The sequence below is a fragment of the Nomascus leucogenys genome, chromosome 11 (genome assembly GCF_006542625.1).
Source record: "Nomascus leucogenys isolate Asia chromosome 11, Asia_NLE_v1, whole genome shotgun sequence".
Taxonomy (NCBI): Eukaryota; Metazoa; Chordata; class Mammalia; order Primates; family Hylobatidae; genus Nomascus; species Nomascus leucogenys.
Genome location: NC_044391.1, coordinates 64305851 through 64322267, shown reverse-complemented (window position 1 = coordinate 64322267; position 16417 = coordinate 64305851). Strand labels below are relative to the sequence as shown.

The following is a 16417-nucleotide window of genomic DNA, read 5'->3' as shown; positions in this document are numbered from 1 at the left end:
AAGGCCTTTTCTGCATCTATTGAGATAATCATGTGGTTTTTGTCTTTGGTTCTGTTTATATGCTGGATTACATTTATTGATTTGTGTATGTTGAACCAGCCTTGCATCCCAGGGATGAAGCCCACTTGATCATGGTGGATAAGCTTTTTGATGTGCTGCTGGATTTGGTTTGCCAGTATTTTATTGAGGATTTTTGCATCAATGTTCATCAAGTATATTGGTCTGAAATTCTCTTTTTTGGTTGTGTCTCTGCCAGGCTTTGGTATCAGGATAATGCTGGCCTCATAAAATGAGTTAGGGAGGATTCCCTCTTTTTCTATTGATTGGAATAGTTTCAGAAGGAATGGTAGCAGTTCCTCCTTGTACCTCTGGTAGAATTCGGGTGTGAATCCATCTGGTCCTGGACTCTTTTTTGTAGGTAAGCTATTGATTATTGCCACAATTTCAGAGCCTGTTATTGGTCTATTCAGAGATTCAACTTCTTCCTGGTTTAGTCTTGGGAGGGTGTATTTGTCGAGGAATTTATCCATTTCTTCTAGATTTTCTAGTTTATTTGCATATAGGTGTTTGTAGTATTCTCTGATCGTAGTTTGTATTTCTGTGGCATCGGTGGTGATATCCCCTTTATCATTTTTTATTGTATCTATTTGATTCTTCTCTCTTTTCTTCTTTATTAGTCTTGCTAGCAGTCTATCAATTTTGTTGTTCTTTTCAAAAACCCAGCTCCTGGATTCATTAATTTTTTGAAGGGTTTTTTGTGTCTCTATTTCCTTCAGTTCTGCTCTGATCTTAGTTATTTCTTGCCCTCTGCTAGCTTTTGAATGTGTTTGCTCTTGCTTTTCTAGTTCTTTCAATTGTGATGTTAGGGTGTCAATTTTAGATCTTTCCTGCTTTCTCCTGTGGGCATTTAGTGCTATAAATTTCCCTCTACACACTGCTTTGAATGTGTCCCAGAGATTCTGGTATGTTGTGTCTTTGTTCTCGCTGGTTTCAAAGAACATCTTTATTTCAATCTTCATTTCATTATGTACCCAGTAGTCATTCAGGAGCAAGTTGTTCAGTTTCCATGTAGTTGAGCAATTTTGAGTGAGTTTCTTAATCCTGAGTTCTAGTTTGATTGCACTGTGGTCTGAGAGACAGTTTGTTATAATTTCTGTTCTTTTACATTTGCTGAGGAGTGCTTTACTTCCAACAATGTGGTCAATTTTGGAATAGGTGTGGTGTGGTGCTGAAAAAAATGTATATTCTGTTGACTTGGTGTGGAGAGTTCTGTAGATGCCTATTAGGTCCGCTTGCTGCAGAGCTGAGTTCAAGTCCTGGGTATCCTTGTTAACTTTCTGTCTCGTTGATCTGTCTAATGTTGACAGTGGGGTGTTAAAGTCTTCCATTATTATTGTGTGGGAATCTAAGTCTCTTCGTAGGTCACTAAGGACTTGCTTTATGAATCTGGGTGCTCCTGTGTTGGTGCATACATATTTAGGATAGTTAGCTCTTCTTGTTGAATTGATCCCTTTACCATTATGTAATGGCCTTCTTTTTCTCTTTTGATCTTTGTTGATTTAAAGTCTGTTTTATCAGAGACTAGGATTGCAACCCCTGCCTTTTTTTGTTTTCCATTTGCTTGGTAGATCTTCCTCCATCCTTTTATTTTGAGTCTATGTGTGTCTCTGCACGTGAGATGGGTTTCCTGAATACAGCACACTGATGGGTCTTGACTCTTTATCCAATTTGCCAGCGTGTGTCTTTTAATTGGAGCATTTAGTCCATTTACATTTAAAGTTAATATTGTTATGCATGAATTTGATCCTGTCATTATGATGTTAGCTGGTTATTTTGCTCGTTAGTTGATGCAGTTTCTTCCTAGCCTTGATGGTCTTTACAATTTGGCATGATTTTGCAGTGGCTGGTACCAGTTGTTCCTTTCCATGTTTGGTGCTTCCTTCAAGAGCTCTTTTAGGGCAGGCCTGGTGGTGACAAAATCTCTCACCATTTGCTTGTCTGTAAAGTATTTTATTTCTCCTTCACTTATGAAGCTTACTTTGGCTGGATATGAAATTCTGGATTGAAAATTCTTTTCTTTAAGAATGTTGAATATTGGTCCCCACTCTCTTCTTGCTTGTAGAGTTTCTGCTGAGAGATACACTGTTAGTCTGACGGGCTTCCCTTTGTGGGTAACCCGACCTTTCTCTCTGGCTGCTCTTAACATTTTTTCCTTCATTTCAACTTTGGTGAATCTGACAATTATGTGTCTTGGATTTGCTCTTCTCAAGGAGTATCTTTGTGGCGTTCTCTGTATTTCCTGAATCTGAATGTTAGCCTGCCCTGCTAGATTGGGGAAGTTCTCCTGGATAATATCCTGCGGAATGTTTTCCAACTTGGTTCCATTCTCCCCGTCACTTTCAGGTACACCAATCAGACGTAGGTTTGGTCTTTTCACATAGTCCCATATTTCTTGGAGGCTTTGTTCATTTCTTTTTATTCTTTTTTCTCTAGACTTCCCTTCTCGCTTCATTTCATTCATTTCATCTTCCATCGCTGATACCCTTTCTTCCAGTTGATTGTATTGGCTCTTGAGGCTTCTGCATTCTTCACGTAGTTCTCGAGCCTTGGCTTTCAGCTCCATCAGCTCCTTTATGCACTTCTCTGTATTGGTTATTCTAGTTATACATTCATCTTTTTCTTTTTCAAAGTTTTTAACTTCTTTGCCTTTGGCTTGAATTTCCTCCTGTAGCTCAGAGTAGTGTGATCATTTGAAGCCTTCTTCTCTCAACTTGTCAGTCTTTCTCTGTCCAGCTTTGTTCCATTGCTGGTGAGGAACTGCATTCCTTCGGAGGAGGAGAGGCTCTCTGCTTTTTAAAGTTTCCAGTTTTTCTGCTCTGTTTTTTCCCCATCTTTGTGGTTTTATCTACCTTTGGTCTTTGATGATGGTGACGTGCAGATGGGTTTTTGGTGTGGATGTCCTTTCTGTTTGTTAGTTTTCCTTCTAACATACAGGACCCTCAGCTGCAGGTCTGTTGGAGTTTGCTAGAGGTCCATTCCAGACCGTGTTTTCCTGGGTGTCAGCAGCGGTGGCTGCAGAACCGCGGATTTTCGTGAACTTTGAATGCTGCTGCCTGATCCTTCCTCTGGAAGTTTTGTCTCAGAGGAGTACCCGGCCAAGTGAGGTGTCAGTCTGCCCCTACCTGGGGGTGCCTCCCAGTTAGGCTGCTCAGGTGTCAGGGACCCACTTGAGGAGGTAGTCTGCCCGTTCTCAGATTTCCAGCTGCAGGCTGGGAGAACCACTACTCTCTTCAAAGCTGTCAAGACAGGGACATTTAAGTCTGCAGAGGTTACTGCTGTCTTTTTGTTTGTCTGTGCCCTGCCCCCAGAGGTGGAGCCTACAGAGACAGGCAGGCCTCCTTGAGCTGTGGTGGGCTCCACCCAGTTCGAGCTTCCTGGCTGCTTTGTTTACCTAATCAAGCCTGGGCAATGGTGGGCGCCCCTCTCCCAGCCTTGCTGCCTCCTTGCAGTTTAATCTCAGACTGCTGTGCTAGCAATCAGCGAGACTCCGTGGGCGTAGGACCCTCCTAGCCAGATGCAGGATATAATCTCCTGGTGTGCTGTTTTTGTTTACGCCCATCAGAAAAGCGCAGTATTAGAGTGGGAGTGACCCGATTTTCCAGGTGCCGTCTGTCACCCCTTTCTTCGACTAGGGAAGGGAACTCCCTGACCCCTTGTGCTTCCTGAGTGAGGCAATGCCTCGCCCTGCTTCGCCTCGTGCACGGTGCACTGCACCCACTGTCCTGCACCCACTGTCTGGCACTCCCTAGTGAGATAAACCCAGTACCTCAGATGGAAATGCAGAAATCACCCGTCTTCTGCATCACTCATGCTGGGAGCTGTAGACCAGAGCTATTCCTATTCGGCCATCTTGGCTCCACCCCCTTTGTGGCTTTATTTCTGTTGCAATTATTGTAATTACTGTTTTCTATGAAATATGTTTAAGCTGTCCAACTCATACTAATATGCAGAGGAAGAAACACATTGTTCATTTTTTTAGCAAATATTTATCAGTCATTTATTATCTAACAGCCACTATTAGGTTTTAGTGGTACAATTATGTGTTTTCTATTGGAAAAATATTGTGTTTATTAATTACAAATATGCTTATGAGCTATATAATTTATAACTATAGTAAGAGCATGGAGAAGGTATACTGGATCTTGACTTTCTCAGCCCGAAGGTGACGCAAACCAATTTTATGTATATTCTATAGAGGAGAACTAGTTGCCTGGTTCTACCTAGATGTAAAAAAGACTGGAAAATGAGGGGCATTGATTTTTCTTAGGAGAAAGAAAGAACACCCATATTGGTGATCTCCAGTAGTCTTTACTACAGGCTGCCCTTCTGTTCACCAAACAGATCACACATGAAACCTACTCATCTTGTCTATAAGGGGAAAACTCAAAGTTCCCACAGGGGCGCTGACTCTGGCTCAATGTCCGGGATCTCTGGATAATGCAGTCTTCTCTGTAAAGTAAAGATGTGGCTCTTTGTAGCTTGGAAAAATATGAATTAAAAAGATAAATTATCTTCAGCTACCAGCCAAGTATACAGCATGACCAGCATGACTGCAACCCTGACCTCAACTTGCTACAGAAAGAAGAATAGGAGACACCTAGTAGTCACTGATATTTAGCAGTTTTTGACTGCTGAAGAGGAATTGTGGAGACTCACTACTCTGGAAGGAGGGGAGCTCCTTGATTACTTTTCTTTCTTTTCTTTCTTTGAGACAAGACCTTGCTCTGTTGCCCAGGATGGAATGCAATGGCATGATAATAATTCACTGCAGCCTTGAACTCTTGGGCTCAAATACTTCTGATTCAGCCTCCCAAGTGGCTGGGAACTATAGGCACACACCCCTACACCTGACCAGTTTTTTTTTTCTTTTTAAAAATTTTTAGTATAGATGGTGTTCCCCTATGTTGACCAGACTGGTCTTGAACTCCTGGCCTTGAGCAGCATTCCTGCCTCAGCCTCCCAAAGTGTTGGGATTACAGGCATGAGCCACAGTGCCCAGCCCTTGGTTTTGGCTGGGATCCTTGGATCTCAATTGCCCAGATCCTTGGTTCTGCCTTCTGGAACGGTCCTGTCCATCTTCCTCCATGGCCACATCTAAAATGGGGTCTCAGGAGGATGTTGTCTTGGGGGAGCTTCAAGAATGCTGGGGTAATTCTGAAAGCCTATAGGTTATTTTACAATGAACTCCATCAAAGGCTTTTTCAGTCCAGGCTAGTGTTTTCTTTGACAGTATAATCCCTCTAAAACTTAGTTGGCTTCTGACAGCAGATCAAGTTTTGATAATTGCTTCAAGTTAGTTTTCTGTGACAGTTGCCAAAGCCTAAAAGGCATTTATTTTAAATCTTTTAATGCCAAGAACTTATTATAGGGAAAAACTAAATTTTGAATTCTCACTTTACTGGTAAACCAAATAAAATTCCAACTGTACTAAAGTAAAAGAAAATGACAGTATATTGTAATTTTTAGATAGGGAAAAATACAAGAAATAGCAAATGAAAAAAATCAATAGATTTGCCCAAATAATAATTGAAGAGTACCATGTCAAAATAATTGTAAAAAAATTTAAAAATAAACTAGGAAAATATATGCTACAAATATTACAGGTGGTCTGGCATATGTATGGCTTATGTCCCTCTAGATATTATATGTATTTTTGTGTTTGTTTTAAAGTAATACTGCTTTAGAATATTTTGACAATATATCATGAGTATGTTTCCATTATAGACATACAAAATAGTTTTTAATGATTTCTTATTATTTTAAATTTCTCATTGTTATGATTTTTGATTTCATATTTTCACGGATATTTTGGAGACAGTTTTGGAGAGGCCATCTGAGGACCACTATGCAGACCCCACAAGAACGTGGCCATTTCTTTGACAGTTCTTTCCTCTTTTTAATTAGTTCATATGACTTCATAACACCTCAGTGCCCACAAGAATGAGAAATATTACAGAATTTGCTGCATGTTATCAAGGCTGCTGGGCACTATTTGAATTTGTGTCTTTTGGATATATAAATCTTGGGTAGATGAGTCCAGAGTCTTTGTTTTATTTTCTCGATTTGAATAGGCCAGGACTTGGCAGGAGACCACTCCCTTTTAAAAAAGTAAGGTACCAGCAATGTATTTATTTCCCTTTTATTGTTTCACTTTTATACTAGAGATCTGGAATTGTCTCAGAATGGGGAAGGCAAATAATGCTGCTAGAAAAGAGAAGAACAACTAATCTTAAAAAACAGAACAAAACCCTTACTATGAATTTTCTGTTTTTGCATCTGGAGCTAATTCTTGTGTTTTCTTTATATCATTGATTCATTCATTTATTCAGTGTGTGTTTGTGTATAATATACTATTTCCTAGGCATGATTAATGGTGTTATAAGTAGAAACTGTCAGAGAGAGAAAACTTTTTACATGTTTACTTATCCCCAAATAAAAATTAATCTCAGAGTTCATATTTGTGGTCTTTGATTACATAATATTTATACTCTGCCAGTGGTAAAAAGAGTGGCTGTCACATTTGTGTTGTTAGTGGAGAATTTTTCATCTTGCTTCAAAATACGTTCAATTTCAAAACAATTATTGAAGCTCCTATTATTAATGTCACTTAAACACACATTAACCTTCCTAGGAAATTGGGTAGATACAATTATTTCAATTTTGTTTTACAAACAATGGAACTGAAGGTCAAAGATATAAAGTAATTTACATAAGATTCTATGAGTACAAACCCAGAACTCATGCCTAGGCTTTCTTCTTATATATCATCATACTGATTCTTATGATATGATTTATTTATATGATTGAAGATAGAAAAACTAAGTATTTTAGTCAACACTTCAGCAGTACCTTATTTCCGAATGTTCTTCAGTTGACAGTGTTTAATGTGATAACTATAAATGGTTTGGGAAAAGAGTTCAAAGCATTTGTATTTTGTACTTGTTATTACCCTTTAATGAAATCTGAGAGTACCTTAGTGGTTGTAGCAAAAGTACATGTATTTGCTATGTAGTTTGAAAAAAATATATGGATGAATGCCATGATACTGAAATAAGAACATTTTGGAAAAACAATTTTATAGAATCTTCTAAACATATAAAAATTTTGGTCTATGAGAATAAATTGGAGCCAGTTGTATAGTCACTTAACTGCCTTTCAAAACAGCTTGGCAAATAGAAGATCATTACTCTAAGTAATCAAGAAACTCCTACCCAAGTGAAAACTAGTTTTGCTGCTTTTAATAGTCATTGAAAGAAAGTGTTGGGAATTTGATTGGCATTTATCATGAATCAAATTGCAGGGCCCATCTGCAGATAGGCATGTTGCTAAAAATATGGCATGATCTAAATGCAATTCTATGAACCACCTGTTTTTTTTAAGTCTGCTAATTCCTTGCTGAGTTCTTTCCAAGTTAAAAAAAAAATTAAAGTGCTTCCTTAGGAGCCTTTAGGCAAAGCTCTAATATTTTAATTATTTGAACAAAAAGTCCACTGCAATGGGATAGGTTATAGAAAAATCAATGGGGGCAAAATACTTCTAAGTCTTTCATTAATAAATAAAAAGGACAAGTATTTATCCTCAGTTTGAGGACAAATATTTGCCATTGTTTTTTAACTTAGTGTTTCCAAACATACAAGCTTTCATTTAAGTTATAAAGGCGATACTTTTTAAAGGCTAGAGTGTTCTAGCACAACTTAAAAGGAGATACAGGTGGTTTCTGGATAGAATTACGTTTTCTCCTTACATGGGAACACAGATTGGACCCATGTGCAGTTTTATTGGCATATTAAAATAGTACCTCCTAGTCAGAGTTTGAGCCAAAAGGAACTTAAAAGAATTCTGTGGTTGGCTGCGCATGGTGGCTCACGTCTGTAATCCCAGCACTTTGTGAGGCCGAGGTGGGCAAATCACGAGATCAGGAGATCGAGACAGCCTGGCCAACATGGTGAAACCCCGTCTCTACTAAAAATAGAAAAAATTAGCCGAGCATGGAGGCAGGTGCCTGTAGTCCCAGCTACTTGGGAGGCTGAGGCAGGAGAATCACTTGAACCCGGGAGGTGGAGGTTGCAGTGAGCTGAGATTGTGCTACTGCACTCCAGCCTGGCGATAGAGCAACACTCTGTCTCAAAAAAAAAAAAAAAAAAAAATCTATGGTTAATATAAGTACTTTTAATTTTGCTTGAAGATAGTGTGATGCTATTTAAAGTGGCTTTGTAGGTACAGTTAGTTGAGTAAACAAGCTGCCTCATGTCTATTAGTGTGTTTTGTCAAGATAGTATCACATTTTCCCTCTTCAGCATGCTTTTTAAAAAAGGCAGAAAAGGATCTTCCATGGATCCATGTACTCAGGTTTCAAAACAGTGTCTTTGTTACTTCTTATAAGTATGGGTAAAATTAGTTTTCTAGGAAGGCAGAGAATGCTAGAGTATTGGTGTTTGTTGAAAGTAAGTGATTTGTAGTTATCTTTAGAAAATAGACACTGGTAGAATTAGTGAAATATGGTAGGGTATTGGCCCTAGAAAAGTATCTAAGAAATAGATAAGAATCTTAATATTTATAGCTTTGCCTTTTATTTTATAGACTATAATTTCAGTGCTTTATAGTCAGTATGTCTGATGGAATTTCATTAATTTTTGAACTATTTAAAAATGTGTAATCCTAACACATTAGCACACTATATAACGATGTCTAAACATTTTACTTTTCAGCATTGAAAGAAAACCATCATATAACTATATTCCAGACATGTCTCAAGAGTACAATAACTTAAGAATATTCATTAAGGCCTGGGCGTGGTGAAACACCATCTTGGCCAGGCTGGTCTTGAACTCCTGACCTCATGATTCACCCCCCCACCTTGGCCTCCCAAAGTGCTGGGATTACAGGCGTGAGCTTTGACTCTGCTCCCCACTCCCACTTTTATTTGAATTCTTTAATGATTAAATGAACCCTTCTCAGAATCTCAGTGCACCTAAAATATTAACAAAAATACAAAGTAAACCATTTATATTGAAATATAGTTATCAAGATATTAAAAAAATTATGTATCTTTTATTAGCACTTTAAATAATAAGATCTAATGGCAGACTAATAACTACCTTAATTTTGAAGTGTTGATAAGCATAAACAATATTTTTAGATATTTCAAACATCATCATGTGATGAAAATATCTGTGCTTTCTATTGACAACCTTACTGGAATTTGTAGCCTACATTCAAATTTAGCATTTCTTTCATGAAGTAGTTTATAGGTTAATTATAATTAGGTTAATGATAATAAGGATGTAATTTTTTTTCTCACCCAAGTTTATGGGCTCCTCTGACAAAAATCCCTGCAAGCAAGAGTCTTTATATTCTAGGTCTAGCCTAAGTTTTCAAATTTATGCCCTACTTTTGCTTAACATAAACCGAGCTTGCAAAGTTAGGAAATAATAGCTTTCATGGTTTAACAAATATCTACTGCTTACCACATGTGCCTAGATCTCAGTCTCTTCAGCAGTAGAAATTCAGGGATAGGTCACTGCTTATTTGAAGACTTCTGTCTAGTGGGGAAGAATAGTTTTAAATAGCAGACAAAACATAAATGCAACACATGATAAATGTGCTAAAGAAATCAAGCAGACGTAATGTGTTTTTAGGAGTAGGGATGGGCATGTGGTTACCTAGAAAACTGGTCAAGGAAAAACTTTCTGGGTAGTTGTTATTTGAGCTGAGACTTGAAGGATGAGATGAAGCTAGCCAGACTGAGTGTGATGATGCAGAGGTAGAGGTGAAGGGTGGGAAGTAGAGAAACATTTTAGGTAGAGGGACAGCATGTAGGAAGCACGATGCCATACCTAGTCTATCCTACATGCACCCAGTTTCTCCCACTTCTATCGGCACTGTTCCTAATAATCCTTTTAGAATTTTTTCAGTAGTAACCAGGCAAATAGAAATATTTAGTTTTTGGGTTTCTTCCTTTATTATGCAATAGTAGTGAAGTATTCATTCTGTTTAGTAGTTTTTTTTTTTGTTTGTTTTGGTGTAATGCTATGCATTGGAGTTCTTTCTATATCACTACACAGAATGTTTTCTCTTTTTGTTTGTTTATAACCTCAAGGGATGCCATCACATAGTTGTGTCAAAGTTTATGTAAACAGACTCTATCAATGGACTTTTGAAGTAGTTCCAATATTTTGCTATTAAAAACAATGTTATGGTTAATAACCTTGTTAAGTGTATTATTTCACACATGCAAATGTATAGTATTTGTAGGATAAATTCTCAGAAGGGGAATTGCTGTGTTAAAGGACAAATGTGTTAAATATTGCCAAATTGCTTCACATACTGATTGTACTGATTTATATTTTCAACACGAATGTATTAAAGTATTAAAGTACCTATTTTCCCACAGATCAAAACAGCACAGGCTTTATTATTTATAGACTATTCTAAACACTTTTTCCATTTTGATGCTTTTGTCTGTGCTGTTCTTTGCACCTGGAATGCCTGTCACTTAGCTTGGCCTGTTGGAATACTATCCAGTCTTCATGACTTTATACATAGTAGTGGACAGAGAAAAATGACCCATGGAAGGGAAACTTTCTATGCTCAGTTGATGGCTCTTAGTGAACAGCCTCCTTGCTGTTTTGCTTCTGTCTGCTCATTTAACCTGTGCTACTATGTGTTTTTTCTTCTTGGCGACTGTTAGGAAAAATTCATTTTTGTTTCCTTTATTTTCAGACAGGAACATTTAAAGGACAGGATGGTGAATATTTCTTAGAACCTATAATGAAGGCAGATGGGAATGAATATGAAGATGGTCACAACAAGCCACATCTTATATATAGACAAGAATTAAATAACTCTTTGCTGCAGACTCTGAAGTATTGCAATGTGTCAGGTAAACTGTGAAATAGAACTCTTTTCAGCTAAATAGTGAACTATTTAAATCTTTTTTATAGGTTATAATTTATATATTTCCCTTCCATATTTTATTTTTAATTAATTTTTTAAATTCAGAAATAAAAATTGTGTATGTTTAGCATGTACGACATGTTGCTTTGAAGTATGCATACACTGTGGAATGGCTTAATCAAACTAATTAACACATGCATTAACTCATGTACTTATTTTTCTTTTTTTTGTGGTGAGAACACTTAAAATCTACTCAGCAGTTTTCAAGAATACACTACATTGTTATTAACTATAGTCACCATGTACAGTACAGTAGCCTATTCCTCTTATCTAACTGAAATTTTATGCCCTTTGACCAACATCTTTCCTTCCCCCCTGCAACTGCAGCCTCTGGTAACTACCATTCCACTCTTTACATCTGTGAGTTCAATTCTTTTAGATTCCACATATAAATGAGGTCATATGATATTTCTTAAATATTGAAGGACATGATCTTTTAAACAATCTTTTCATCTGTATGGATGCATTAGAGATTTTTCTGTCTGTAGATAACTTTTTTTGTAATAAACTAAATTTGAATCCCCAAAGTTTTTCAGTATATGAGATTGGTAGCAAATAATCATAGAAAAATTTTACTTTAATCTGTTAGTCACAGTAGTATTATTTAATATTTTTCAGCAGGATTTTAGATGAAAAAAAAATTCCTGGACCTAAGTAACAGTAAAAACACATTGCTCAATTTTGCATGGTTTTAATTTTATATAAAATGGAAACATATTGTATATAGTTTTCTGTGATTTATCCTTTTTGCTTAGTATTGTTTCTGGGGTTCATCTATTTTGGTGCATGTAGGAACAGTTCATTTATTTTCATTGTTGTACAACATTTCATTGTTTGAGGGTAACACAGTTCGTATATCAATTTTCCTGTTGAGCTTTTGGGCTGCTTGCAGGTTTTTGGTGTTAGGAGCAATGCTGCTGTGAATATTCTTTTCCCCATCTCCTGTTTTTGAGAGTTTCTCCAGGATATACACATAGATACTAGATAATTCCACATTGTTTTACAAAGTGATTTTTAAATCAATATTATAGTTTCACCAATCTATGAGAGAGGTATATTTTCATCATTTTTTTCTATAAAATTTAGACTACTGAAGATTTATAATAGATTAGAATCTAAGAAGCATAGGTTTCTACAAAGAGTGTATCTGTGGCTGGTAAAATACTTACATATTGTATAAAAGTTGTATTTATTAAGAGTTGTGTCCATATAGGTACATGTATCTTCGTGATTCATAGAATGACATGCAATGATATGATGGAGAAAAGGCACCTGCAGTTACCATCAAAGTACAAAATCTAGACAAAAGAGTGGGATTAGCAAGGATTTATTTGAGATCGTAGGTGTCCGTAAACTATAGTTCCAAACACTGTGATGCCATCTGTTTTGAGATATAATGATATGTAGGCCTTTGATGGTTTTCCCTGGGAATGCACTTCTTAACCTTTAGAGTGGTTCTCACTGTGTCTAAGGCCATGTTTTAAATCTATTGACATAATAGATGCCTTTCTTATGCTTTTAATATGAGCATAAGGGTTTCATTTTTATGGCTTCAAAGAAAACACAAATGGGTACAGCTTCACAATAGAATTCTACAGAAGGCAGCTTATGCTTGTTCTGATCTACTATTCAAGAGCAGCTTGTTTAATGAATTGTTTAGCTTCTTAGGAAGAAAACCACAAAGTAACATTCTGAATACATAAATGTTTCAAATAATTTGGAAGGTTTTGCATTCACAAGCAAGAATATAATTCAAGGAAAGCTAGGCTTTTTGTTGTTGTTGAACAGTTTTATACTAAAGATTTATTAGAAAGCTACAAATAAAAAGCAACTAGAAAGCTAAGTGATTTCATTTTCTTTTAATCATAAAATACTTTTTTTCTACAATATTTATCTAATAAAATGTAAAAGGTAGTATCCTTTTCAAGTCTTAAATTGCCTCCAATTTTAGGTACAATCAGCATACACATTTTTAATCACTAATAAAGGCAATTAATTAATGGTCTAAAAATTAGCTAATAAATACTCATATTTTAGTAAAAGTGGAGCGTTGCAAATGCAATTAAAATTATCTAAGGTATTTTTTTTCCTCCCTCAGTTCACACGTTGTTGTTTAGAAATACTTGGAGGTTTTATATATTCTTCTTAAAAGTTTTAATAGCTTTTGGGGTACTAGTGTTTTTTGGTTACGTGGATGAATTATATAGTGGTGAATTCTGATATTTTAGTGCACTCATCACCCAAGTAGTGTACCTTGTACCTAATATGTAGATTTTTATTCCACACCCCCCTCCTAGCCTCCCGCTTCTGAGTCTCCAAAGTCCATTATATCATTCTGTATGCCTTTGCATACTCATAGTGTAGCTCCCACTTATCAGTGAGAACATATGGTATTTGGTTTTTCATTCCTGAATTACTTCCCTTAGAATCATGGCCCCCAGCTCCATCCAACTTGCTGTGAAGGACATTATTTCATGCCTTTTTGTGGCTGAGTAGTATTCCATGGTTATATGTACCACATTTTCTTTATCCACTTGTTGGTTAGCGGGCAGGTAGATTGGTTTCATATCTTTGCAACTGTGAATTTGACTGCAATAAACATATGTGTGCATGTGTCTCTTTCATATAATGATTTCTTTTCCATTGAGTAGATGTCCAGTCATCATATTTGCTGGATCAATTGGTGGATCTACTTTTAGTTCTTTAAGGAATCTCTGTACAGGTTTCCATAGAGGTTTTACTAATTTAGATTCCCACCAGAAGTGTATCAGCATTCCCCTTTTACTACATCCATGCCAATATCTATTGTTTTTTGACTTTTTAATAATGGCCATTCTTACAAGAGCAAGGTAGTATCCCATTGTGGTTTTAATTTGCATTTCCCTGATGATTAGTGATGTTGAGCACTTTTTCATATGTTTGGCCTTTTTTATATCTTCTTTTGAGAACTGTCTATTCATGGACTTTGCCCACTTTTTAATGGAATTATTTGCTTTTTTTCTTGCTGATTTATTTTAGTTTCTTGTAGATTTTGGATACCAGTCTTTTGTCAGATGCATAGTTTGCAAATATTTTCTCCCATTCTCTGGGTTGTCTGTTTACTCTGATGATTATTTCTTTTGCTGTGAAGAAGCTTTGGGATTATTCAAGTTCCATTTATTTTTGTTTTTGTTGTGTTTGCTTTTTGGGTCTTAGTCATAAATTCTTTGCCTAGGCCAATGTCCAGAAGAGTTTTCCCTAGGGTTTCTTCTAGGATTGTTATGGTTTCAGGTCTTAGATTTAAGACTTTAATCCATCTTGAGTTGATTTTTGTACTAGGTGAGAGATAGGGATCCATTTTCATTCTTCTGCAGGTGGCTATCTAACTCTCCCACTATTTATTAAACAGGGTACCCGTTTTCCAATTTATGTAGTATGCTTTGTCAAAGATCAGTTAGTTGTAAGTATTTGGCTTTATTTGTAGGTTCTCTATTCTGTTCCATTGGTCTATGTGCCTACTTTTATACCAGTACCATACTGTTTTGGTTACTATAGCCTTGTAGTATAATTTGAAGTTGGGTATATATTGCCTCCAGATTTTTTTTTTTTTTTTTTTTTTTGCTTAGGATTGCCTTGGCTATTGGTCTCCTTTTTAGTTCCATATGAATTTTAGGATTTTTTTCCTAATTCTTTGAAAAATGATGTTGGTATTTTGATAGGAATTGCATTGTATTTGTAGATTATTTTTGACAATATGGTCATTTATCAGGATATTTTCAAATCCATGAGCATGGGATGTATTTCTGTTTGTTTGTTATTTATTTATGCTTTCTTTCAGCAGTGTTTTGTAGTTCTTGTTGAGATCTTTCACCTCCTTGGTTAAGTGTATTTCTAAGTATTTTGTTTTATTTTTTGCAGCTATTGTAAAAGGGATTGAGTTCTTGATTTGGCTCTCAGCTTGATTGTTTTTGGTGTATAGCAGTGCGACTGGTTTGTTTATGTTGATTTTATAACCTGAGACTTTATTGAATTTGTTTATTAAATCTAGGAGTCTTTTGGAGTACTGTTTAGTCTTTTCTAAGTATACGATCATATCATTGGTAAACAGAGATAGTTTGACTTTCTCTTTTCCAATTTGGATGCCTTTTATTTCTTTCTCTTGCCTGATTGTTCTGCCTAGGATTTCCAGTATTATATTGAGTAGAAGTGGTAAAAGTGGGCATCCTTGCCTTGTTCCATTTCTCAGGGGGAATGCTTTCAACTTTTCCCCATTCAGTGTGATGTTTGCTGTAAGTGTGTTAAATATGGCTTTTATTATTTTGAGGTATGTTCCTTCTATGCCTAGTTTGTTGAGGGATTTTAGCATAAAGAGATGCTGGAATTTTTTCAAATACTTTTTCTACATCTATTGAGATCATATGATTTTGGTTTCTAATTCTGTTTATGTGATATTTTACCTGTATTGACTTGTGTATGTTAAACTATCCCTGGATCCTTGTGATGAAATACACTTGATTTTGGTGTATTATCTTTTTGATGTCTTTTTGGATTTGGTTAGCTAGTGCTTTGTTGAGGATTTTGCTTCTATTTTTATCAGGGATATTGGTCTGTATTTTCTTTTTTTGTTATGTCGTTTCTTGCTTTTGGTATCAGAGTGATACTGACTTCATAGGATATTTATGGAGGATTCCCTGTTTCTCAATTTTTTGAAATCGTTTTATTAGGATTGGTACCAATTCTTCTGTTAATGTCTGGTAGAATTCAACTGTGAATATCTGGCCCTGGGCTTGTTTTTGTTTGCAATTTTTAAAATTACTGATTCCGTCTTACTGCATATTGGTCTGTGTAGGGTTTCTATTTCTTCCTGATTTACTCTAGGATGGTTGTATGGTTCTAGGAATTTATCTGTTTTCTCTGGGCTTTCTAGTTTGTGTGCAAACAGGTATTCATAGTAATATTGAATGATCTTTCTATTTCCGTATCATCAGTTGTAATGTCCCTAGTTTCATTTCTAATTGAGCTTATTTGAATCTTCTCTCTTCTTTTCTTGGATAATCTCACTAATGGTCTATTAATTTTGTCTATCTTTTCAAAGAACCAGGTTTTTGTTTCACTGATTTTTTTTGTATTGTTTTTGTGGTTTCAATTTCATTCGGTTCTGCTCTGAACTTTGTTATTTATTTTCTTCTGCTAGCTTTGGATTTAGTTTGTTCTTATTTCTCTAGTTCCTTGAGGTGTATATTAGATTGTTAACTTGTGATCTCTCAGACTTTTTGATGTACAAATTTAGTGCAATAAACATTCCTCTTAGCACTACTTTTGCCCTGTCCCAAAGATTTTGATAACTTGTGTCACTATTATCATTCATTTTAAATAGTTTATGAATTTCCATCTTGATTTCATTGTTAACCTAAAAATCATT

General features: G+C 36.0%; 1 protein-coding gene across 1 annotated transcript in view; it reads left to right on the top strand.

Annotated features, from left to right (window-relative positions):
• Positions 1-16417, top strand: part of ADAMTS20 (ADAM metallopeptidase with thrombospondin type 1 motif 20) — a 198429-nt gene that overhangs the window by 10459 nt on the left and 171553 nt on the right. Inside the window, exon 3 of the mRNA XM_003252282.2 lies at positions 10783-10942. Coding sequence (XP_003252330.2) covers positions 10783-10942 — 160 coding nt within the window. The remainder of the gene's footprint in view (positions 1-10782; positions 10943-16417) is intronic.